This window comes from Arctopsyche grandis, chromosome 10 (genome assembly GCF_051622035.1).
Source record: "Arctopsyche grandis isolate Sample6627 chromosome 10, ASM5162203v2, whole genome shotgun sequence".
NCBI lineage: Eukaryota > Metazoa > Arthropoda > Insecta > Trichoptera > Hydropsychidae > Arctopsyche > Arctopsyche grandis.
In genome coordinates this window covers 26942619-26966843 of record NC_135364.1, presented here as the reverse complement: position 1 = coordinate 26966843, position 24225 = coordinate 26942619, and the positions used below count along the sequence as shown (strand labels likewise).

The 24225-nt window shown below is 38.9% G+C and overlaps 1 protein-coding gene across 1 annotated transcript; it reads right to left on the bottom strand.

Moving 5' to 3' along the window:
- Positions 1 to 6705: 6705 nt before the first annotated feature.
- On the bottom strand, positions 6706 to 22817 carry LOC143917748 (serine/threonine-protein phosphatase Pgam5, mitochondrial-like). Its single transcript, XM_077439329.1, has 6 exons — positions 22747 to 22817; positions 21591 to 21824; positions 21324 to 21499; positions 7207 to 7424; positions 6984 to 7117; positions 6706 to 6908 (listed from the first exon to the last, which is right to left on the bottom strand). Exons 1-6 carry the CDS (start codon positions 22815 to 22817, stop codon positions 6752 to 6754), a joined length of 990 nt encoding a protein of 329 aa, XP_077295455.1. The 3' UTR covers positions 6706 to 6751.
- Between the last annotated feature and the right edge of the window lie 1408 nt (positions 22818 to 24225).

Sequence of the window (24225 nt, the reverse complement as noted above, 5' to 3'; positions counted from 1 at the left end):
GTAATCGAAACAGCTATTGCGACGGAGAATACATTTCTCACGCTCAACCATTGACGTCATCTTGAGTCGAGAAACTTCCACCCCAACAAATCAATCAGAACGACGCGAAGGCGTAGGTCGAGAGGTTATGTTGTGACCGAAATCCGGCCTACGGAAACTCGTTGTAGTTAACAGAGTATATTTATTTTCTCCAGAATACAATTTATGGTAAGTACAGAAAGATTCACGGGGAAGTGGGCTAGTTGCCTGCTTCAGGGAATAGTCTGGACTGGACTGCTGCTGCGTCTGCTGTGCGGGTTTATATATGGAAGTTCTAAGCGTGGCGTGTGCAAAAGATCTCTTTGTTCTCCAGGGCACGTGTTCTCAGGGCGAGAGTTTTATAGCTTTGGGGTCAAAGCCAGGACGATGTCCGTAAGAGAATGGGGTCATACGCTTCCTTTGTTTCCAAGACACGTGTATACGAAGCACGTGTCGACCTATTTTCGAGGCGCGTGTTTTATAGGTTCAAGCGCCACACATGAATGCTTTTTCTTTGTTTCCACGAACACGTGTAAATGATTGCCACGAGTAAACGATTTTCGGGATATGTGTCGCAGTGGCCTGGTGAGATCATTGTTTGTTTATGATCGAACGATGAACTCTTTCTTCTGGAATGGTCGAAGGGGTCGTTGCTCTCGAGTTCTGCGTGATTGTACAGGATATATGGGATCACTGTTTTTGCTTAGAAATGGCACACTTTGTGTTATATTCCTACATAACAACTACATTGTAACCCATTGAACAAACATCCAGACTCACTGGAACAAAGGGCGATAAGAACTAAATCGAGTGGAACGACGCCACATATTCGAGAATATTCCACCCTAAACCACATTCCTCGCATAATTTGCACACGTAAACACCACCTGCGGTTCTCAGAATCAATCACCAGTAAAGTCACGTGGAGATCCAACCCAGACAACTTCAGTCGACACACAGCAGCAGACCAGTCAACACACAGCAGCAGACCATGCTACATTGACAACCAGTCGACACACAGCAGCAGACCAGTCGACACACAGCAGCAGACCATGCCACATTGACAACCAGTCAAGCTCCAACAGCCACCACGAGTGGACAACAACCAGTCAGACTTCAGCAACCACCACGACAGCAGTCGACATCCAGCATCTGATCAGCTACCACTACACTCCCCTACAATGGAAGAACGCTTGCAACTCAGCCGGATCCAGAGCAACGACACATTGCAGATCCAGCGGCCATCACGACACCAAGTCAACAGCCAATAGCCGTCTCGAGAACACTGCGATTCCAGCCGCTTCAACAACATATTTATACACTTGTATATTCAAACAATAAAGTACCTTATCCAAACAAACAGCAGTAATAACTACTAAAACACAGACGAACTCGTGTATAATACATGGCGGACTGGTGGTAAAGAACACCTTCACAACTAGATCAGTCCCCATAATCTAAAATGGCCGCCATGGATAATTTACATCGTTTAGGAATTCGTTTCGATCCTCCACCGATGTGTTACAAATGTTTCAGCTTCAAACACATTGATGGAGGATAGTAAAGCCCGCTTAAGAGGGCTGTACACCCGAAACCTTAATTTTGTTACCGTTCCTTTCTTCGATATATATATTGAGTGAATGCGACAGTTGCGCTTCGACCAGTTAAAACGTATTTTAAATTGACAAAATCGAGGTTTCGTATTCTCCTATTTTCTCCTCCAAAACTGGACCAATTTTAAAAAAATTTCATCATCGGTATGAGAAAGATACTTTTTGTGCATCTATCGGCGTATTTTTTTAAAAATCTGTAAGATCGCCAATTTAGTAGTCGGCGGTCATCAGTGTAAGACAGGGAAGGTATGTTGACCGTATCCCGGTCTAACGAAACACGTGCTGTGTAATTTGAAAGAGGATCGTTTATTTTCGTTCAATTTGGTACAATGGTTATTGTATGTACGAAGAGGTTTCTTCGGAGAAGTGATCTGTATGAACTCCAAAGGCTCACTCTGCCGGTGAAGGTTGCTGCGTTGCTTTATAAACGTTTTGGGTTGAAGTGTGTCGTGTGCACATCTTTCTCATTGTTCTTGGTACTCGCGCTGACGTATTTATGCTGCGAGCGTGGTTTTTGGGTTCATACGCCTGGACGTAGTTCGTGGTTTTTATGGGTTCAGTGTGTTCTTCCTTTGTTTCCAAGACACGTGTATAGAAACACGTGTCGACCTTTTTACGAGGCAAGCGTGTGCCATGCGTTAATGACTTTCCTGGATATGTGTCGCAGTGACCTGATGAGATCATTTAAGTTGTACTATATGCCTACAAATCAACCGTTAAATAAGCACGCTTTACTCGTTTCGTGGGTGTAAAGAAGGCGATTTTATAGATGTTTGGCGGTTCCTAGCTCCTATAAAAAATAATTTATCAAAAAAATAAAACGATAAATGCACCCCAATAGTGGATATCCATAGCATATTAAAAAATAATTTCTCTAGTGCCATAATTGAGGAATGGAGAAGTATAGTACGTTTGTATGGACAAGGCGCTGCTGTCCAGCCCTCTTAAAGGTCGAGGAATTTGACCAACTTTGGATGAAATTGTAGGGAAAACATACGCGTGACATAAATTGTGTATAAAAATGTAAAGCGGGCTCTTCACTCGCGTGCGAAAACGGCGTGAACTCGCGCCTCGAATCAGCGAGTGTGGTGACATCTTTTTACTAACCTCTTTTACTTTGTTCGCGCCAGTGGCGTAGCTAGAAATTTTGGGCCCTGATGCAAAAATTTTTCCCCACTTCCTGGCCAGTTTGTTCGGTTCTGATTTTATTACTTCGTTTGAATTTCGTAATTTACTAACATTCGTGTAGTATTCGTGTAGTAGGGTAGTGTTGACCGTATCCCAGCCTAACGAAATACTGTTGTGTTCAGTGGCGTAGCCAGGATTTCGTCAAAGGGGGGGGGGGGGGTTGACAGGAAAAAAGGCAAGATAATTTATATAATTTATATTTAATTAATATAAAATCACGACATATAAAAATAAAGTAAATACGTAATAAAAATATGGTATGAACAAAATTCAAATAAAATAAAAATAATGAATACTTTAAAAAAGTACGAAATTCACAGATCCAATCTTCGCGTCTTTATTGTAAACATATCTAATATTTTTTCTGCACTAACATTTATATCCCTATGAATATTTAATTAAAGCAAGTCCATTTAGTCGATTTTCCGACATCGTATTTCTTAAATATGTTTTTAGTCGTCGTCGTGTGGAAAAGCTCCGTTCACTTGTGGCTGTTGTCACCGGAAGTGTTGCTAGAATTTTTAGAAGTATGTTGGAGAATATTGGAGAATATTGAAGGATTGCAAATTGCAATTGCAGCTAGTGCGTTTTTTGGTCGATTTTCACTAGTACTTACATATATATTGCCACCACATTTCCAACTCTCCAGTTCGAATGCAAGGCCCACAAAATATATTTTGGTTGTAAATTTCCCCCAAAGTCTTTATCTTATTTTTTAAAATACTTGATGGTTGAGAGCTTTTTCCATCGGGAAGCAAAGATTTGAAATTTTCAAGTATATGTTTATGTCCTAAAAATCTGTCATGGATTTGTGATAATTTGTGGGATATTTTGCCCCCGACTGCGCTCCGCCAAGAGGGGGGGTCCAGACCCCCTGGACCCCCCCCTTCACTACGCCACTGGTTGTGTTTGTTTGAATAAATTGTTTTTATTATATAGTTCGGGTATACAAGTGTATAAAATATAATATTATGTTGATGAAGCGGGTAAGTTCTGGAAGTTCTCGAAGCGGCTGGATTCGGCTGTGTTCTGGAGCGGTTCTTCCATGTTGGTTGTTGCAGGTTGAGTGAGTCTGGCTCTATTGCTGGTCGGCTGCTTCTAGCTGACTGGTTGTTGGTATAGCATGATCTGCTGCTGGTTGTTGACTGATGTTGAGCTCGCTGTGCGGGTTTATATATTAGTCCGCTGTATGCGGTTCGTGGGCAAGAAATGCGATTCGTTCCGCTTGATTTGTTAGGGTGGAATATTCTCGAATATGTGGCGTCATTCCACTCGATTTAGTTTTTATCGCCCTTTGTTCCAAGGAGTCTGGATGTTTGTTCAATGGGTTACAATGTAGTTGTTGTTTGTACACCTGCACTTTAATGGATGCAGGTGTTTTTCGACTTCGCGTCGTTCCGCTTGATTTGTTAGGGTGGAAGTTTCTCGACTCGAGATGACGTCAATAGTTGAGCGTGAGAAATGTATCCTCCGTCGGAATAGATGTTTAAATTCGGTGACGAGATTCCTACAATACGATCAAACACCAAAGTGGCTTCGTCTAAACTTAGAGTAAGATCTCGTTTCTGCAATATTTTCGTACTCGAGGGGTTACACGCCTGATTTGTTATTGACACGCCTACTTAGTGTATAGCAGTGGCGTACGATGAAATTGTTTCATATCGAGAGTGGGCCGTATGCTTTGTATCATTCTGCGCAATGTTAGCTACGTCGCTGGACTTCGGGCAGTTGCGAAGTTCCCTGCAAAAAACGGGGATCGCCACGAAGCGCGAAACGCACACATTCACACGCAGAGTTTCCGGTTTACGGGGCGAGTGAAGCTTCGCGGTTTAGTAATAATAATAATAATAATAGCTTTTATTCCAGACGATGAGGAAAATAGTGCAATCCCCAACGCCCATATAAATAATATATAGATAATAAAAAAGTATTGAAAAATAGTAAACAAAAAATAAATAAATAAATACATAAGTAAATATATAAATATATCTGATAATAAATAATAATAATAATTATAATAATAAATAAATAATAATAAATTTAGTTTGGTAAATAGAAAATTTTTAAAAAAGTTTACTTCAGTAAACAGAAAATGCACAATAGCGGTAAACTAAGTACACTTATCAATTTTAGAAAAAGGAAACTTGGTCAAATAAAGACATCATGTATGTATAATCATTCTCAATCCTTAATAAAACTGCGGATTATCAAAAATTTTGAAATATCTGTATATTTTAAAACATATCACATTTGCTATAAATGTAAGAATCATTAATGATACATCATTTTAACGTTGATTAATATTTATTATACATTTTCAATATCAACCAACGATGGAACAAGTTATAATATTCACGTTAAATCGATAAATAACTCAAGAACAATCGCTATAGATCATTACAAAAATTAAATGGCCTATTACATATTACTCTTCCTTATATATATATATATGTATATTAGCGAGTAAGATGAATTTTTCGTACCTATAATATTACATATTTTGGTCGATATTAAATATTTCACTGAATGTCATTTTTATGTACACTATTTTTATATGCATGTAACAGAACAATATTTCAATTACACTATGTGACACAACGTTTTTACGCGGGAATACAACTCTCTCTCTGGGAGAGTTAACGCAAACACAGCCACAGCCTGTCGCAAACACGGCCACTTTTGTTCGCTACTGGTGACCGCCACCGGTGGCCGGGCGCAGCCACCGGTGGCGGCCACTTTTCGCGAGCGCAGCTCCAGAGTGTAGTTGAAATATGGACTCCGACTCGAAAGCACTCATCGCGCTGTTGATAATACGAAGACGTCGCATACGACGACTACGACATCGCCGTTATTGGATACATCCAATATCCACGGTGCGCAATTCCATGATGCGCGATCGATTTTACCGTGCGGCGCGTCGAGTGGCGCGTCGCCGTGTTTGCGCGGGAAAAAAAGTGGCGAGTGGCGACCACTAGCTGTGAGAGCCCGCCACTGCCGTAGCTTGTGGCGAGTAGTTGTGTTTGCGCGCGTCCCATACAAACTCTATGAGAAATGTATTCCGCAGCTTGTGGCCGCCACCGGTGGCTGTGGCGAGTGGCCGAGTGTGCGACAGGCCTTAGAAATGCACACAAATTTTTGCTATTGAACAGAAACTTTTTTTAATGTACAATTTTTTTTTAAATGCACTTATTTTATAAAATGGACGTTTAAATTATTCTCGTCATAAAATAAGTCATCTTCTGTAAAGAGATTCCGGATTCATATAATGCACCTGTAAAGAAGTCTCCATACATTCAATTTGTATATAAAAGTCTCAATCAATTAATATTTTTAATAAAAACAAGATTTAACAGTAATTTTATTATTTATTAAAAATAAAAAAATATTTAATTTACACTGTATTTACAAATAATTTGCACCGATTACAATAATTTTAATACTCAAATAAACACTTGAGCGTGTAAAAAATCACAAATTTGAAAACTAGCAATTCCGTTTATCTAATAATAGATTAAAAAATATTTGCTATACAATAAATACATAAACAGCTTAATACATGGCAGTATCTTTATTATTATACTAGTGTTATGCCCGTTGATTTCAACGGGTGGTTTCGTAAAGGAATTGAAACACGAATAATAAGAAATAGAAACGACTGGTTTCGAAAAGAAATTGATGCATGAATTAGAAATTACAAATTACGAATTATGAATTACGTTTTGTGCATCGCCGACGCCCTGACGCCTTCGCTCCCAGCGCCCCCGTTGCCTTTGGCACCCCGGGGCCTTTGCCCCCAGCGCCCCTGGCGCCTCCGACGCCAGGGGCTCTAGCGTCCCCAGCGCCCCCGATGCCTCCGGCACCCCGGGGCCTTCTCCCTTTCATATACGATGATTTTGCATATCGGACATACGAATTTTCATACGAACACAATATCAATTACTATTGGAGGTAATACATCTCGGCTCCATATGGCCGGTATCGCAGAGACTTCGAAGGATCACATGGCCGTTGGGCAAGATGGACAACCACGTTATAGACGCGTGACTCAGAGAGATTCTCAACCAAGCCTCGGGCGGGAACTGCATAGCTCTGAAACAGATCAATCGAAACATTCAAATGCAAATAAGAATGGAGTGCGATGATACATAATACTAAAAGACGCACCTGCATACGAAGTAGCGAATTACATTAGCGTGGCAGACGACCAGCGTGAACGTATCATCCGTCTGAGACGGCTTAGCTCGGTGGAAATGCTTCCGGAAAGCTGCCTCAATCCTGGCACCGTCTTGAAAGAATTCCTGGATATTTCAAACGGCATTAATGAATCGGTTGATGTATTATTTTCATAATATAAAGTGTATTTTATTTATCAGGGTAGTCGTTTTACACAAGGTTCTGTTTTCCAGCGGTCGATGGGTGGCTCTGGAGGAACCGGCGTTCCCTCCTCTAATAAGCTGCAATCTCGGAACTTCAGTTCCGGATCTAAATACTGGGCTATCAGTTTGGCCGTTTCTTGGGCACGGGTCATTGTGGATCGTTCCATGCGGTCCCATTTATAACCTAACTCTTTAAGACGGGCTCCGGTCAATTCCGCTTGTTCTCTACCTGCATTTCAATTATATATTAAGCTTCAAAATAGTTTAATTGTTGATATATTTAAGCATGCTTTTAGATAATTAAGTCTGTGCATTCAAATACAAGAAAGATATAATATGGTGCTTCGTAAGTTTTTACTTTATCTATGTACATAGTAACAATAGATGAAGTTTGGTGATCATGCGAAAATTTGACTGATACGAACTCAGAATCGATAACTGATCACGTTTTCATGATCTAGAAAAAATGTGTGTTTATGTGTGTGTGTATTTTGGGAATTTTTTGAACACTGTTAGTCCTATTGAACTGAAACTTAGTATCGGTCACTGAAATTCTTATCGATTAAACGTAAATTTATTTCAAATTTTTAAGTTGACCGGAAATGGTACCTCCCCTTATATGTATGTAGGTGTGCTCTTTTTTTAAGTTTTTGAATTAAATTATCTCCCAAACCACTAACTGAATCGGACCGAATTTTTTTACATGCGATAGAAATTATAAATTTTATACCCTTATATTTTTACCTGAACCGGAAGTAGTACTAGAGGTTTTTTATATTTTTCTCAGAAACCTTTTGGTTTATTGACACAGATTATACCGTCGCGGTTTCGGAAACCGGAACACTTGTGATTTTACGATTTTTGGGCAATAAAAATATTGTCCCTTTAGGTGTGTGGTTTTTAACGATCGGGGCTTTTACATATGATTGTTTTCTACGATTTGAGTTCAGTTTAGTGTGAGCTGTTGAGGTTTACGGATCGAAATCATTGAAAATAAAAATACCATGCAAAAATACACTCAACTATCATTGGAGGAGAATATAAAAATCGCGGCTTTGGAAGACTCTGGACATTTATTGCGATCAATTTCTCAACAAATGGGACGTTCTGTATCTACTGTGTCAAGAATAATGAAAAATAAAAAGGATTCTGGAACTTTTGCTCGTAAGAAGGGGACAGGACCGAAAAGATGCACATCCGAGAGACAAGATCGCCTGATAACTCAATTATCTTTACGGACACGGTTCAAAACTGCTGTAGAGATAAGAAAAGAGATCTCGGATCAATTTTAAATTGAAATTAGTGATGTAACCTTAAGAAGACGACTTAGAGAAGCTACATAGACTGTACGCTCGTAAACCTGCGAAAAACCCATCACTTACGAAGAAAATGATGAAAAACCGATTAGAGTGGTCGAAATATCACGAAAATTGGACGACATCGGATTGGCGACAAGTGATATTTTCTGATGAGTCGAAATTCAACCTCTTCAGCTCCGATGGTTTTCTGTATGTTCGAAGAAAAGTTGGAGAAAGATTCGACCAAAAGTGTACCCTGAAGACAGTGAAGCATCACCAAGCCACATGGTTTGGGGATGTTTTTCTTATTATGGAATTGGTCTAATACAGTTTCTGCAAGGTTCCATTAACGGAATAGCATATATAAAAATTCTAGAAAAAAGTTTTATCCCATCAATGGAAAACCATCTTTCAAATTCTGATGATGTCATATCCCAAGATGACTCTGCCCCTTGTCATCGAGCTAAATTAGTGAGTATTAATTTTATTTAATGATATTGAATGTAATTAATAATATTTCGATCAAAAAACTGAAATATTTTTGTTACTTTTTTTTAGGTTCGGGTTTATTTGCAGGAATTGGGTGTAAAGACATTAACATGGCCTGGAATAGTCCCGATTTAAACCCAATTGAAAATTTATGGATGGCTATTAAATATAGGATTAGTAAAACAAATGTGTCTAGCCATCAATCATTAAAAGAGACCATTGAAAAAGTATGGTATGAAGACTTCCCCATCGACATTTTAAGAAACTTAATAGATTCTATGCCTAACATTGTACTGAATTACAGAAGATGTAATTTTGGTAATTGCAGAACTAATTTATCATTAATAGATTGGTCTGATCTTTTTAATAATTTGAGCATTAATGAATCGGTCAGTGTATTCTACAACACATTATATAGTATTATTGGTGACAATACACCTACAAAGAAAATTGTATCTGACACTGGCCGATATCCAATCTGGTTCAGTAAATCATTGGTGAAATGTCTCAAGGAGAAAGCCAAAGTACATAAAAGGTACAAAGTCTTTGGTAATCCCAGTGATTACGACACCTTTGCATTATTAAGAACTCGCTCCAAGAGACTGTTGTCCAAATGCCATACTGACTACTTGTCCTATACTGAATCCCGCATTTCTCTGAACATGCAAGGGTAATTCTTTGCCCGAAACTTAAAAATTTAATAAGATTTGTGCCTCATCTGGCTTAGATATGTGTGAGTTGTTTTCGGAATATTTTTCATCTGTGCATAACAATGATGATTGCTCCCTTTCATATGTGGACGCTCACATTGACAATTGCTCGTACTGCCTTAATAAAATATATGTTGAAAAAAAGGAGATTATTTATGTCCTATTAAATTTAGATGTAAATAAGGATGCTGGACCTGACGGCATAACTCCATACTTTATTAAAACTTGTTATTTGGAACTTGTGGAACCCGTATTTATAATTTTTAACAATTCTTTATCTGCTGGTGTATTCCCTTCTAAATGGAAACTAGCCAATATTGTACCTATTGTATCTTATCCTGTTTTGATAAAATTTTTGAATGTTTAACTTATAATCATATTTATTCTCATGTAGTGCCTAAAATTGCACAGGAACAACATGGATTTGTTAAAAAAAAATCAACCGTGTCTAATCTTATTGAATTCACTACCACAATTTATAAATATCTTAATACTCGTACACAAGTAGATGTTATATATACAGACTTTCAAAAGGCTTTTGACAAGGTTAATCACGGTTTGCTATTTCGTAAATTATCTAAAATTGGAATTCATGGCAATTGGAAAAGACTTCGATAATGGTTTGATGTAGTTTATTGAAATGTAAAATTTGCACGTGGTGGGCCAGCGGAGCGTACGGAACACAAGCTGTCCGTACGCCGTCTACTCGGTGACTCTGTCGACCGTCGCGTATTTCCGCTTGGGCCGACACTAATGCCAACTCGTCAATAATGCCAATCGACAATCAGTTAATAAGACTGTTTGCCACACGTCATTACAAAAGTCGGAACATAGTCCCACATAGGAAAACTGTTGAACAATACAGTTATTCTACAGAGTTACAGCATTACTGACGAGTCGTTTACAATATATCATAGCTCTTAAAATAATTAAATAGAGGGTGAATAATGAAACCTTTGCCTCATCCAGTGTGAGGATAAAATCAATTTATTGGTTCAGTAATATTTCAACTTATAGGTATACCTCTGGTGAATGTTGTTTCTATTTACATTAAAATTTTTGAAATCTCCTTTGAAGCTGTGAATAAGCATTACAAGATAAGTTTACTTTAAAGAAGAGAGAGTGGACTGTATATGGTTTAAAACTTAAGCATTCCTCATCTTGATGTTAACTTAGACAATACAATGTTGACACTGTTACAGTTGTCAAGACAGATCAGCTATTACCGATCAACTAAACTTGATTAGTGAGTGTAATGCTCCTAAGTTAACTTGATTTCATCAACAAGTAGCACAAACATTGCTAAATTAAAAGTAAATTGGAAAGTCATTCATTCATTCCTACAAGCAGGAAATGAAGGCGAACTATGATTATAGATGTCTCTACGTTAAACATCGAAATGTTCAGTATTATAATATTTACTTATTCTATGATTCACATAAATACTATAAACAGTAAGAGTTAACTTATGTTTTCATAACAAGAAACAGAAGACCTGCGGATGACTCCCGGCAGGTTATAATTAAGTAGACATGAAATAATTTAAGATGCTCCATTAAGTGTGGCTTGGAGACTAACATTAACAAATCATGAATCTAATTTTAACTGTCAAATTTGAACAGTTTATTTTAAACTCGGATATAATCCTTCCGAGTGATGACATGAGACAAGTCTTATATTATAAAGACAAAATGATTAGATTAAATTCGGAGATATATACTGCCGAATGTTAAAATGAAAATAGCTTAAATTATACACACAACACAATTAAAGTGAATTACGGAGTACTACTATTAACATTGAATGATTTAAACTCATGATTACATCTAATAAGTAATATGAGTTGGGGGTAGTGTCTTCGGGTTAAACTAAGCTACCGAAGTTGACGGAATTGAAGCTGCTGTTTCTCCTCCCTCTTGCTGATCTTCCTTCCTGTCAAGTGGTCCTTGTGGTAGAATCGGCAATGGCGCCACTAGATGACTGGACCGACGAAACTCTCCGCTGGCAGTAAAGACGTCGACGACTCGAACTCTGCCATCTGGTCCGGGATACAATTTAGTGATTCGACCCAAGACCCATCGGGTTGGCAGCATGTGTTCCTCCTTTAACAGGACCATTTGACCCACACTCAGATTGTTGCTCGAGTCCTTCTTCCATTTGTGTCGTAACTGCAAAGAATGTAAATATTCCGCCGACCAACGTTTCCAAAATGCTGCTGTGGTCAATTGTATCTGAAGCAGATTGGCATGGACATTAGTGTTATATTTAACCTCCATTGGAAGAGCGAGTAAGGATCTGCCAATTAAGAAATGTCCAGGTGTGAGGGGTAAAAGGTCTAGTGGATCCGAAGACAAGGGACTAAGAGGACGGGAATTCATGCAAGCTTCTATTTGAGTCAATACCGTACAAAATGATTCGAAATTTAAGGTGGTGGCCTTTAACACCTTGTTTAAATGAATCTTCATGGATTTAACCGCTGCTTCCCACAGCCCTCCCATGTGAGGCGCCCTTGGCGGGTTAAACTTCCAACGAATCCCTTCGGAGGCTACATACCGTAGTAGCTTCTCCTCATGAGGACGTTCGTAAATTAATTTTACTAAATTAACGAGTTCACGACTTGCACCGACAAAATTAGTAGCATTGTCGGAATATATCGTATTGGGCCTGCCACGTCTGGCTACGAATCTTCTTAAACAATTTAAGAAATTTGAACTCGTTAAGTCTCCGACAAGTTCCAAGTGAACTGCCTTACTGGAAAAACACACAAAGACACAAACGTAACCCTTAATTATCTTAGAATTCTTATTGCAACCACTCTTCACAGGAAAAGGTCCTGCGAAATCTATCCCCACATGACTGAAAGGAAAATTCGCAGTGGTACGTTCAAGCGGGAGTAATCCCATTAATCTATTGTGTGACAGTGGTTTATTTCTGAAACAAATGACACATGAACGCACCACTCCTTTGACAGTATTATGTCCGGCCAATGGCCAATAGGTCTGCCGCAATAACGACAGTAAGGCTTGAGTACCCAAGTGAATATATTTCAAGTGCGCATCTCGGACAATCATGTGTGTGAGTTTATGCTTATTTGACAAGATAATGGGTGACGTTGATAGAGTTGTTCCCAGAGGAAGTCTACTTCCAACACAAATTAAATTCTCGTGGAATAGAGGGGACAATTTAGCTAATTTACTGCTACTGGGAATTGGATGTCCCTTGCTCAGCAAACGATATTCCAATGGAAATGATTCCATTTGCGATAACCTTATCAAATTATTTAAAGCATCTTTTAATTCTAAAGCGGACGGTTCGTTATTTTCTTTAACGTTTAATTGTTTATTCCTTAGTGGCCGACGAACATATGATAAAACTCGAAGGAGTCTTGGAAGATGAGAATGTTTATCTATCCAATTATTTTCCCTCACAAGGGTAGCGTTAGTGACTACCCTTCTCTCTGGAAGATCTATTGTGATCTCAGGAGGTCTTCGAGGCCATCGTGATTCGTCTAATTTCAACCAACTAGGGCCGTCCCACCATAACGAATTATGATTTAATTCTGATGGTTGAGTCCCTCGAGAAATTAAATCTGCTGGATTGTCTGTAGAGGAGACATGGTACCACTCAATGGGTTGAGATATTGATTGGATTTCGGCCACTCGATTGGCAACGAAGGTGGTCCATTTACATGACTCTCCTCTAATCCAATGCAATGCGACGGTTGAATCCGTCCAATAATATTTTTCATTAATATGAATTGTTAATTGGTCTATTGTTGACTTCATTAACTTTGATAATAACATAGCGGAGCACAGCTCTAAACGCGGAATAGTTACAAAACTGAGCGGAGCGACTCTCGAACGAGAACACACAAGATGACATTTGGAATTTCCCAATTGATCAGTACATTTTACATAAATACAAGCACCATAAGCTTTCTCGGATGCGTCACAAAATCCGTGTGCCTGTATATTAATGACATTATTTAGTATTATCAATCTAGGAATTTTATAAAGTTTCATGACTGTATTGGATAATTGGCAATCTTTCCATTTTTTGAAGATTGTCTGAGGAATGAATTCATCCCAACCAATGGTTTGTTGCCAGACAGATTGCATTAATATCTTATAATTAATTAACAATGGAGATAATAGTCCTAATGGGTCGAAGATCTGACTAATTACTGATAAAAAGTTTCTTTTTGTTATATTTTCAGTCTCGACTTCGGTTTGAACCTTAAATACAAAAACGTCTTCCCGCGGTTTCCAAAATAAACCTAAAGTTTTGTGTGATTCGTTAGAGAAGTTAAAATCTGAACAATCGTCAGCTTTAACATCCGTGATTATATCGGAGTTGTTCGATGTCCATTTGCTTAAGGGCATACCGGCTGATAATAATATGGTTTCCAGTTGAACCTTTAATAATTTACCAGCTTCAATAGTATTAGTTCCCGTGAGCAAATCATCAACATAAAAATCACGTTCGATCACTTTACTAGCGATGGGATATTTGTTTCTATTCTCCTCTGCTAACTGATTTAGACATCTAGTAGCTAAAAATGGGGCTGAAGCAGTTCCGAATGTTACTGTATTAAGCTTGTAATGCTTGAATTTACTCTGGGGATCTGTTCGCCAAATGATTCGTTGTACATTTTTATTTTTCTCTGCTATTTGAATCTGTCGGTACATCTGCTTAATATCCGCAGTAATCACGTATTTATGGAGTCGAAAGTTGAGTAGTAAACTTAACAAATCTGATTGGACACTAGGTCCCACCATCAAAATATTATTTAGTGAGATATTAGACGTTGTCTTTGCGGACGCATCAAAAACTACACGATATTTAGTGGTAAGGCTAGACTCCTTAACCACGACGTGATGAGGTAAATAACAATGAACCTCATGTGCCTCCGGGGGTTCACACTCTGACATATGTCCTAAATTTATGTACTCTTCTAAAACTTTATTGTATTCCATTTTTAAATTATTATTGGCTAAAAAACGTCTTTCCAAAGTTTTGTGTCTTTTCTCCGCAATGTGCAATGAACTTCCTAATACTACCGGGGAATTTTTATATGGTAAAGCTACACAAAATCTACCGTTTTTATCTCGTGATGTGTGTGCTTGGAAATGTTCCTCACATCTTTTCTCCTCAAGAGATTGATGTTTTACCATAGGAACCTGGTCTATCATCCAAAAGTTTTGAATGTGACTGTCTAATTGACTTAAGCCTATGTGGCTCTTCCCTGGAGCATTATTTACTTCGGGATATGGACCAACTATTGTCCATCCGAATTCGGTATCCTTTAAGATAGGCATACCTTTTCCTAACTGGATGGTTCCTGCTTTCATAGCATGAACGCAAATCTCGGCGCCGAGCAATAAATCGATTGGCGTCGGTTTATTCCAAAGGGGATCTGATAACTTGATTCCCGCTGGTATTGAAATTAACTGTTGATCCAGTTTCACAGTTGGAATTTCGCCAGTAATTTCTGGTAATACCAAACACAACACTTTGGTTGAGTAATTAGTGGTTGAAGACCTTATGGTCACCTTGGTGATGTGACGAATGCTACTTTCTTGATTAGCGATACCTACAATTTTTTGAGAGATTTTCTCTAATTTGAAGTTATTCTTCTTAGCGAAAGATGTGGTAACATAGTTGACTTGTGAGCCGGAATCTAATAATGTGCGACCCTTAGCGACCGTTCCATTGGACGTTATAATGTCTACTTGTACCGTGGGTAAAATTATCTCCCTTTGAGAGAAATGAGTAGAATGAGCATTAATTGACTTCCTTCCCGTATTATTGGAACTAAATGTATCGTCCTGATGCAACAAAGTGTGATGGTTTTGTTTGCACCTTAAGCAATTATAGTTAGACTTGCAATTTGTTATCTTATGCGATGAATTTAAACATTTAAAACACATGTTATTAGATTTAACGAATTCATTTCTTTCCATACTGGATTTTGCTTTGAATTTATCACATTTGCCTATGAAATGATTATTTCGACAGAATGCGCATGCGTTTACCTTACTTGATGGGTTTTTGTTCGCGACATGAGTTCTCATGATTCTTTGACGACTATGAGGGAATTCCTTCACCGTAGTTACAGATGCAGTAGATTGTAATACATTACATCTATTCTGCAAGAATGTCTCTAAACTTTCATATGGTGGCATTTCTCTGCTAACCAGCGATATTTCCCAGTCTCTTACTATATTAAAAGGTAATTTCCTTAGAACTAAACATGTTACCCATGGATCTAAAATTTCTCTCGCGTAACCCAACGATTCAATGTTTTTAATACACACTGTTACCTGATTCAATAGATTTCTCAATTCGATATGTGATTCTCTTGTGATTAATTTTAAGTCACAAAGTGAGTTAATCCTAGTTTTGAGATTAAGTCTTGGTAAATTATATTGCTTGTCTAAAATACTCCAAGCTATTTCGTAATTGTCTGAGCTAATATCTAAACCTGATACAGCTGCCAAAGCGGGACCGATTAAGGATTGATGCAAATATTGCAATTTCGTGACATTCGAATATTCCGTTTTGTTTCCTATTATATTCTTAAAAGCTTGTTGAAACGATTGCCATTCAGATGGATCTCCCTGAAATGTGGGAATGGTTAGCGTCGGTAACTTATCTCTAGCAAATTTAATTGTTGCTTGCTCTACCTTCAGTTTACAATCTTGAATGGATTGTCTCTCTAATGCTGCTTTAAGATTTTGAATTGTCATTGTGATTATGTAGAACTCTTCGTCTATTTGATCCGCCTGCTCTATATCTGTGATGTTGTCTAAATACTCATAATGGAGTTTTTGGAGATAGTCGTATGCTTTTTCAATAAATTGATACTGTCCTTCATTTATTTCGGAGATTCTGTCTATTTTCTCCTGTAGTCTTTTAAACGCGCCCGAATACCTTAATTCTATTGACGTCATTGTAACTTCTACTTTATTTTCTTTCGCTAATGTTTTTATCGATTGAGTCTGACTTCGAGTCTGATGTATTCTAGAGCTTGACCTGTCTCTAATAGGTTCTACGTCCCTAGTTGGATTTCGACCTTTATGCGACTGGGAAGTCGAAGCTTCTATTACCTCGTTTTCAGCACTTGACATTTGTTTCAGAAAGTTGCACTATTTCGTCTCATAAATACAGTTATTCTCTACTATAGCTGTCAATTGAACTATTCGTAGAGATAAGGTAATAATATTCAATGATTAACCGTGAATCTTAATATTCTACTTTAACTATTATCACCAGAATCTATCCAACATATTTTGGAAGAAATAACAACCCTAAATTGGTGGGTGCTTGATTTAAACCACTTTGGGGCTACAAGTCTTGTGATTTAATTTAAATCACCACTGTTTCATCACACATTATGAAACAAAGAGATCTACCGATGTATGAATATGCCGGTATGTACTTGATTTAATCCACTTTGGGGCTACAAGTGTAATTCCACATTTATCGTGGAAGGGGGGGGGGGGGAGGGTGTTTCTACACACATTAAGAAACAAAGATCTACCGATATGCATATACCGGTATGTACTTGGTTTAAGCCACTTTGGGGCTACAAGTATAATTCCACATTTATCGTGGAAGGGGGGGGGGGGGAGGGTGTTTCTACACACATTAAGAAACAAAGATCTACCGATATGCATATACCGGTATGTACTTGGTTTAAGCCACTTTGGGGCTACAAGTATAATTCCACATTTATCGTGGAAGGGGGGGGGGGGGGAGGGTGTTTCTACACACATTAAGAAACAAAGATCTACCGATATGAATATACCGGTATGTACTTGATTTAATCCACTTTGGGGCTACAAGTATAATTCTCCACGTGCTTTGCTAATTTTACACTACATCTGATTTTACACTTTTAATACGAAATTCGATGCGACCGATGAAACATTCCTTCGTAGCGCGATATTATTTTATACAATCGCGTTAATTAATTGTTATACTTTAAAACATATTTTAAAAACTGACCTACCCACATGATTGCCTTTTGAACAGATTGCCTGAGATTGAATACATTCACTTACTTGAATATCCTTTACGATGTTTATGTGATCGTTCCGATAATTTTGGATTACCTCTGTGTCCCATGCGTCTTTGTAGGTTATGTTTTTATTTATATATTTTCTGCGTCAATCACGCGGTCATGTACCTCTGTACGTCAATCAATATATTGCTGAAATAGAAGCAAACATGTTATTAGTATTGGAAAGGTATGGATAGTAACAAAGGAACGATACCGATTTCTTAATTGATATCCATTTTTTCTCGACCACGTTTTTTCCTATTGGTTTGTCCGTTTGGTGTTGTGGCCTAGGTTACTGGTGTCCGGTTCGAAGTGACCATCATGGAAAAGACTTCGATAATGGTTTGATGTAGTTTATTGAAATGTAAAATTTGCACGTGGTGGGCCAGCGGAGCGTACGGAACACAAGCTGTCCGTACGCCGTCTACTCGGTGACTCTGTCGACCGTCGCGTATTTCCGCTTGGGCCGACACTAATGCCAACTCGTCAATAATGCCAATCGACAATCAGTTAATAAGACTGTTTGCCACACGTCATTACAAAAGTCGGAACAGCAATCTACTTAGATGGTTAACTTCCTATGTTAATTTGAGAAGTCAATTGGTTACAATTAAGTTTCATCTGCCCCTAGAATAATCCCTTCAGGAGTTCCGCAAAGTTCTCACCTTGGACCACTTCTGTTTATTATTTTTATTAATGATCTAATCCCCCTCCTGAAGTGTCAATGCTTACTTTATGCCGATGATCTTAAGGTTTTCCATCCTATCAATAGTGAGTCGGATTGCTTAAAATTACAATCCGACATTGATATAATATCTGAATGGTGTAATGTAAACCTTATACATCTCAATATTTCTAAATGCTTCTCATTGACACTTTCCAGAAATCGTAACCTAATTGACTTTACTTACAATATTAATAACGTAGATCTTATAGCAAAAAAATGTGCCAGAGACTTAGGTATACTTATAGATTCCAAACTATCATTTAATGAACATATTAATCATATTGTTACAAAATCTTATAAACTCTTGGGATTTATTTGCCGAGTTGCGAAGCCCTTTAAGAATCCCCATACTCTGATTCTACTCTATTACAGTTTGGTTCGTAGTAATATGGAGTATGCCTCAATCATATGGTCTCAATCTATTACCAAACTCACATTGAGCATTTAGAAACAATCCAGAAGCGTTTTTTGCGCCATTTATCCTATAAGACTGGTCTTAAAAAACTGTTACCATCTTATAATGACAGACTTTCTTTTTTCCATATTGCAAGTTTGTCTCGGCGTAGAAGGGTTTCTGATTTGTTAATTTTATATAAGATTGCTAATGATATTCTTGACACATCTGTTTTAAGTGAGATTAATTTTAACGTTAATGCCTGATTCACCAGATGCACAAATCTTTTTTATCTACCAATTTGTCAAAGCAACACCTCTTTCAAGAGTGCAATCGTTCGTATATGCCGTATTTACGATAGCTTAGATGATTGTCCTGACCTCTTTAGTGACTCTTTTAGTATTTTTAGGACAAAGGTGAAGAAAATAATATGTGGTTGATTTGCTTCTTCACCCTTATTGTCTTTCTTTTTTTTTTTACTTAACCTGTTTCTTTTCTTTACTTTTTTTTTAAATCTTGATCTTTTTGTAATTTTACTTTTTTATATCACCATGTAGTGCTCACTGTAAATGGAATATTATATTTTTATTTATGTTTATAATTATTTTTTGTCTCATTATACAACTTTATTTTTATATTTTATTCTGTATGTGTGCCTATTTAAATAAAATAAAAGCTCTAAAAGAACTCCCTCAAAAAGCCATCACTGCACTCACAGCAATACTAAACGCCACCAACAGAATCTGCTATTTTCCGAGTCAATGGAAACTTGCCAACATCATCCTAATCCGAAAAACCTTTTCGAACCCCTCCCTCGCAACAGACCCATCAGCTTGCTCTCCTCACTTAGTAAAATCCTGGAACGGATTTTAATCTCAAACCTCAACAACGAGATCGCTAAAATTGACCTCCTTCCCAAAACACAATTTGGCTTTAGACCTCAACACTCTGCAGTTCACCAGATACACAGAGTCGTTGAAACCGTAATAGACGGCTTCGACCGAAACATGTCCACTGGAGCAATCTTCTTAGATATTTCCAAAGCCTTCGATGAAGTTTGGCACGCAGACCTCCTTTTTAAAATGATTGCCGCCAACATCACCCCCCCCCCCCCCCACTCAATTCGATCCATTGCATCCTTCCTAAGAGAACGGAAATTTCAGGTCAAATTGAAAGACCAAAAGTCAACTCAGCGGGACATCTCCGCCGGAGTTCCCCAAGGCTCTATCCTCGGCCCCACACTATTCAACCTTTACACACACGAAATACCCACTCCCACCCATAGATACACAAACATCGCGCAATACGCCGATGACACTGCCATCTTAGCAAGCTCCATTAGCCCCAAGGGAGTCTCGTTTGCCCTCCAGAAGTACTCGGACCAACTAGTAGCGTGGTACGATAAATGGCTGATGAAAATCAACCCGGATAAAAGTCAGGCAATATTCTTCTCCAGACGTAAAAAACGGAGTAAACCAGCCAATCCATTAATCATAAATGACAAACCAGTCAACTGGACCAAGTCTACCCGCTACCTGGGGGTAATAATCGACCAGAAACTAACCTGGAAACCCCACATCACCAATGCGGTACGTAGAGCTAGGGCAGTTACGTCAAAGCTTTACCCACTATGTAAACACAACAGCAAACTCTCGCTTAAAAACAAGTGTTTGCTGTATAAATCCAACATCCGCCCACAAATCACATATGCGAGCCCCATATGGGCTCACATAGCCATCTCCAACAGATCCATACTCAAATTACAGACTGTTCAAAACAAATTCTTGCGTGCCGCGGGAAACTATGACTGGTACACAAGAAACACTATTATTCACAATGACCTAAACACTGACTACCTTGATAAACACGTACACAAACTTGCCGTGAACTACTCTCGGTAAGATAAACAACCCCCTGATCAGCTCCCTCAGTGAGACCAAACTCACGTTTAATCAAAGGCCCATCGACATTTTGAAGACGGGTATAGGCTAAAATTAGCATTCAGTCAAATTAGTCAGAACAAATCACCACCAAACGGTCCCAAACCTGCTAACCACCCACTAAAACCGACAGTATCCCACAGATGATGCACTAATTTTGCTTAGTGTTCCAGCCTGACAAACGTTCAACAAGCGAGCAGCCGCCAGCCCACACTACAATATCAACGAGAGATCGATCTTATATAACACGTTAGATAGATAGGTCAAGGGAGTGTCACTACCAGAGAAAACTATCGATAAAACGTAGCCACAAAGAAGAATTGTATCCATTACGAAGAAAAATTGTCGAATTGATTGTTGGCATAATTGAAAACGTCGGCGCAATCGGAAACTACGAGTAGTTTATATTACAGTATATATGTACATAATTCTGCATATTAATTTTTGTTCAAATAGTAGCATAGTCAGTCAGTATGTGTAAAGAATGTACAAATGGAGGATATACCGAGTGTCGTCAAGCTGCGTTCTTTGTCAGTCTTTCCATCGAGATGATATTGTCCGTGTCGAATGAGGAACAAGTGGCGGACGGAAGTGGATTTGTACGTCTCGATTTCGGAATTGTATCTGTTGTCGTCTTCGGCGGTTCCTTTGCTCGGCTTGACTATGCTTTTGGGGTCGCGACTGAAAACAAAAGGTATGGATAGAGATAGAGAGATGGAGTGCGAGTGCTAGTGCTAGTGCTAGAGTTAGGTAATGTGAGCGAGTGACTGACTGGTCCCAGTTGAAGTCCCAGTGGACGCTGGGCGTGTAGTTGGAGGTCCAGCTGGCGAGAGCGGGTTCTGCGCCCCCCCGCCGCGTCCACCAATAGGCGAGCGCCGTCCCCACCCCGCACCCGCCCGCGCCCAAACTGGCCACAGTCCACAGTCGTTTTATTCGCGAGCCCGCCATCACTGCACTGCCCACTCCGGCTCCACGACCGTACAATGACAGTTGACCGCTGTTGCCACTACCGTAAATGCATGTTCATTGCCATACGTAAAAAATGGTTCGGTGATTACTAGTCAAATGTGAACTTGTCACAGGACAACTGGTCGCTCTAGATCGGTCACTCGTGATCATCCGTCACGCTAAAACTGGTCACGAGAAAACTAGTCACACGCTAAAACTGGTCACGAGAAAACTAGTCACACGCTAAAACTGGTCACGAGAAAACTGGTCACACGCTAAAACTGGTCACGAGAAAACTGGTCACACGCTAAAACTGATCACGAGAAAATTGGTCACCCGCTAAAACTGGTCACGAGAAAACTGGTCACACGCTGAAACTGATCACGAGAAAACTGGTCACACCCAAAAATTTAAAATTGGTCACACAAACAAAAATATTCTCAAATACTTTTTATTTACGAAATTTTTATTATTATCGACTAGACATATGTTCGAGCCAAAGGCCCTCGTGGCCGTGGCCGTGGCCGTTGTTTGTGGTCTTCGCGAGGAGTTCGCGGGCATCTGTCAGCCCATCTGACGTTCGCATCGCTCGCATCCGAGAAGGTTGGCAATCGGTTTTGCGTTCATTTCACTTTGACAGTTGGAATGTCAAATCAAAATTTAATCTTAATTCACCACGGGGAGGTCTATGAAAACACTGATTGTGTTAGTAAGTAAGAGGATCCTTTATTTATGTAGATGAGATGTAACAAGTTCATTATAAAATGACGAATTCACCTTTAGATACCGTCCATATTAAAGATGAAGCCGATGGCATAATCATCGCTCTTGTACAAACATGCAGAATGAATCTCTGGCAACGTCCCATTGGCTCCGAAGCTGAGAAAACAAAACGACCTTCTTTTTTACATATAATTACTATTGTAACAAGTTAACAGTAGTCAGTTGGCAGCAGTAGCCTGTTTTTTTCGAATGGCAACCCTGAGAACTCTTGCCGCGGGAAAAAGAAGACGAAAACCGCTGTCTCGTTGATTCGCACTTTGGCCGTCATGGGGCAGAGGCGTGCCCCCCCTATCGTTCCCGAGCCGTCTCCATCGCAGACGCACCCAGAGATCATCCATCTTGATTGTATAGCCGTGGGAAGGTTGAGATATCATCACTCCCTCCCCTGAGCTTCGACCAGTTCGTCTCCTGTATCTCACGCAGTTTCATACCCACGTGCGGGTTAACCTTTCCGTGGTAGCCAAGCGCTCCGGAAAGCCCCTAGAAGCATCAGCCGCTGGAAGACAGCCCCGGTGACCTAATAGCCAGCTTCACAATAGCCGCGCTCCATCTATAGACGACAAAGACTTCTGATTAGGAACCTTCACGACAAATACACGACATCCCAGGTCAGTCAATTTGTTCCCTTTGACCCCCACCTGGAAGTGAACGTATTCCTGTACGCCCATCTGGCCTCCCATCGAGAGAGTTGTATTCCCGCGTAAAATACGTTTGTCACAGTTCATTAATTCTATCTGAGTACAAAAAGTTTGATGCGCATGGATTTAAAACTGAAACACACTTTAAATAATTGTAATAATATCAGTTAATATCAGTAATAAATCAGTTATGTAATTATAAATCCTTTCTGTTCCTGGCCTGGACAAATCCAGGGGGTATCTCCTTCCCCCCTCACTAAATGACGTCCCTATTTTGCATATCATCAGTCCGGAAGAAAAACATCACAAGGCAAATAATGTTTTTTTTCAATAGAGACGATTGAAGTTTGTTTGAAAATCGTCAAAATCTCGAAAAAAAACATTTTCTGACCAATATTTGGGCAGTTTTCTGTACGGCAATTTTCCTGTGCGATGAATTTTCGTGCAACAGGAGAGCCGTGCAAGCGATTTTCGTAGCGGTATTTACCCCGTTAGCGATTCACATTTGTAACCCGTTTACCATTTGAACCTGGTTTTGATTTTTAAATGCTTTTTATTATTATGAAATTATGTTCACAATACATCTTATATCTATTTTAATAGCTACTGATCTACTGATCAGTTTCTATTTTACAATTTAATTTCATTTGGTTAGTAATCATAGTATTATATTATTCTAATGTTAATCTACAGCATAATAGGAAAAAGAGCTCAAAAATCTATTTACAATCCTTAATTTGAACGTGGTGAACACTTCTTTGCAAATTAAAAACCAAACTATTACCCTATGTCAACCGTAACTTGAACTAGACAAATGATATTTTTCTAGCAAAAAGAATGAATGCGTGTATGCAATCGATAACTCAAAATTCTTGTTTTTTTACAAACCTCTTAAGGTCTGTTCATACCTATCCAGCACTACCCGTATCCTGCAAGTGCGGATAGTATTCTTTGGTAAATTCTATATGGACGCGCATGAATGCGTAAATTTGCATGCGCAAATGGAGTATGAATACGTCCATATAATGTATATACGTT

Bases quoted from the DNA above. Each gene is read 5' to 3' on its own strand.
- LOC143917748 (XM_077439329.1), bottom strand. From the start codon at position 22,817: ATGACGGCCAAAGTGCGAATCAACGAGACAGCGGTTTTCGTCTTCTTT. The intron at 7,425-21,323 runs GTATATCCTCCA...ATTGAAATGCAG, and splicing joins ACGCAGCTTGACGACACTCG to GTAGAGAACAAGCGGAATTG. The intron at 6,909-6,983 runs GTGCGTCTTTTA...GATCTGTTTCAG, and splicing joins ATTCGCTACTTCGTATGCAG to AGCTATGCAGTTCCCGCCCG.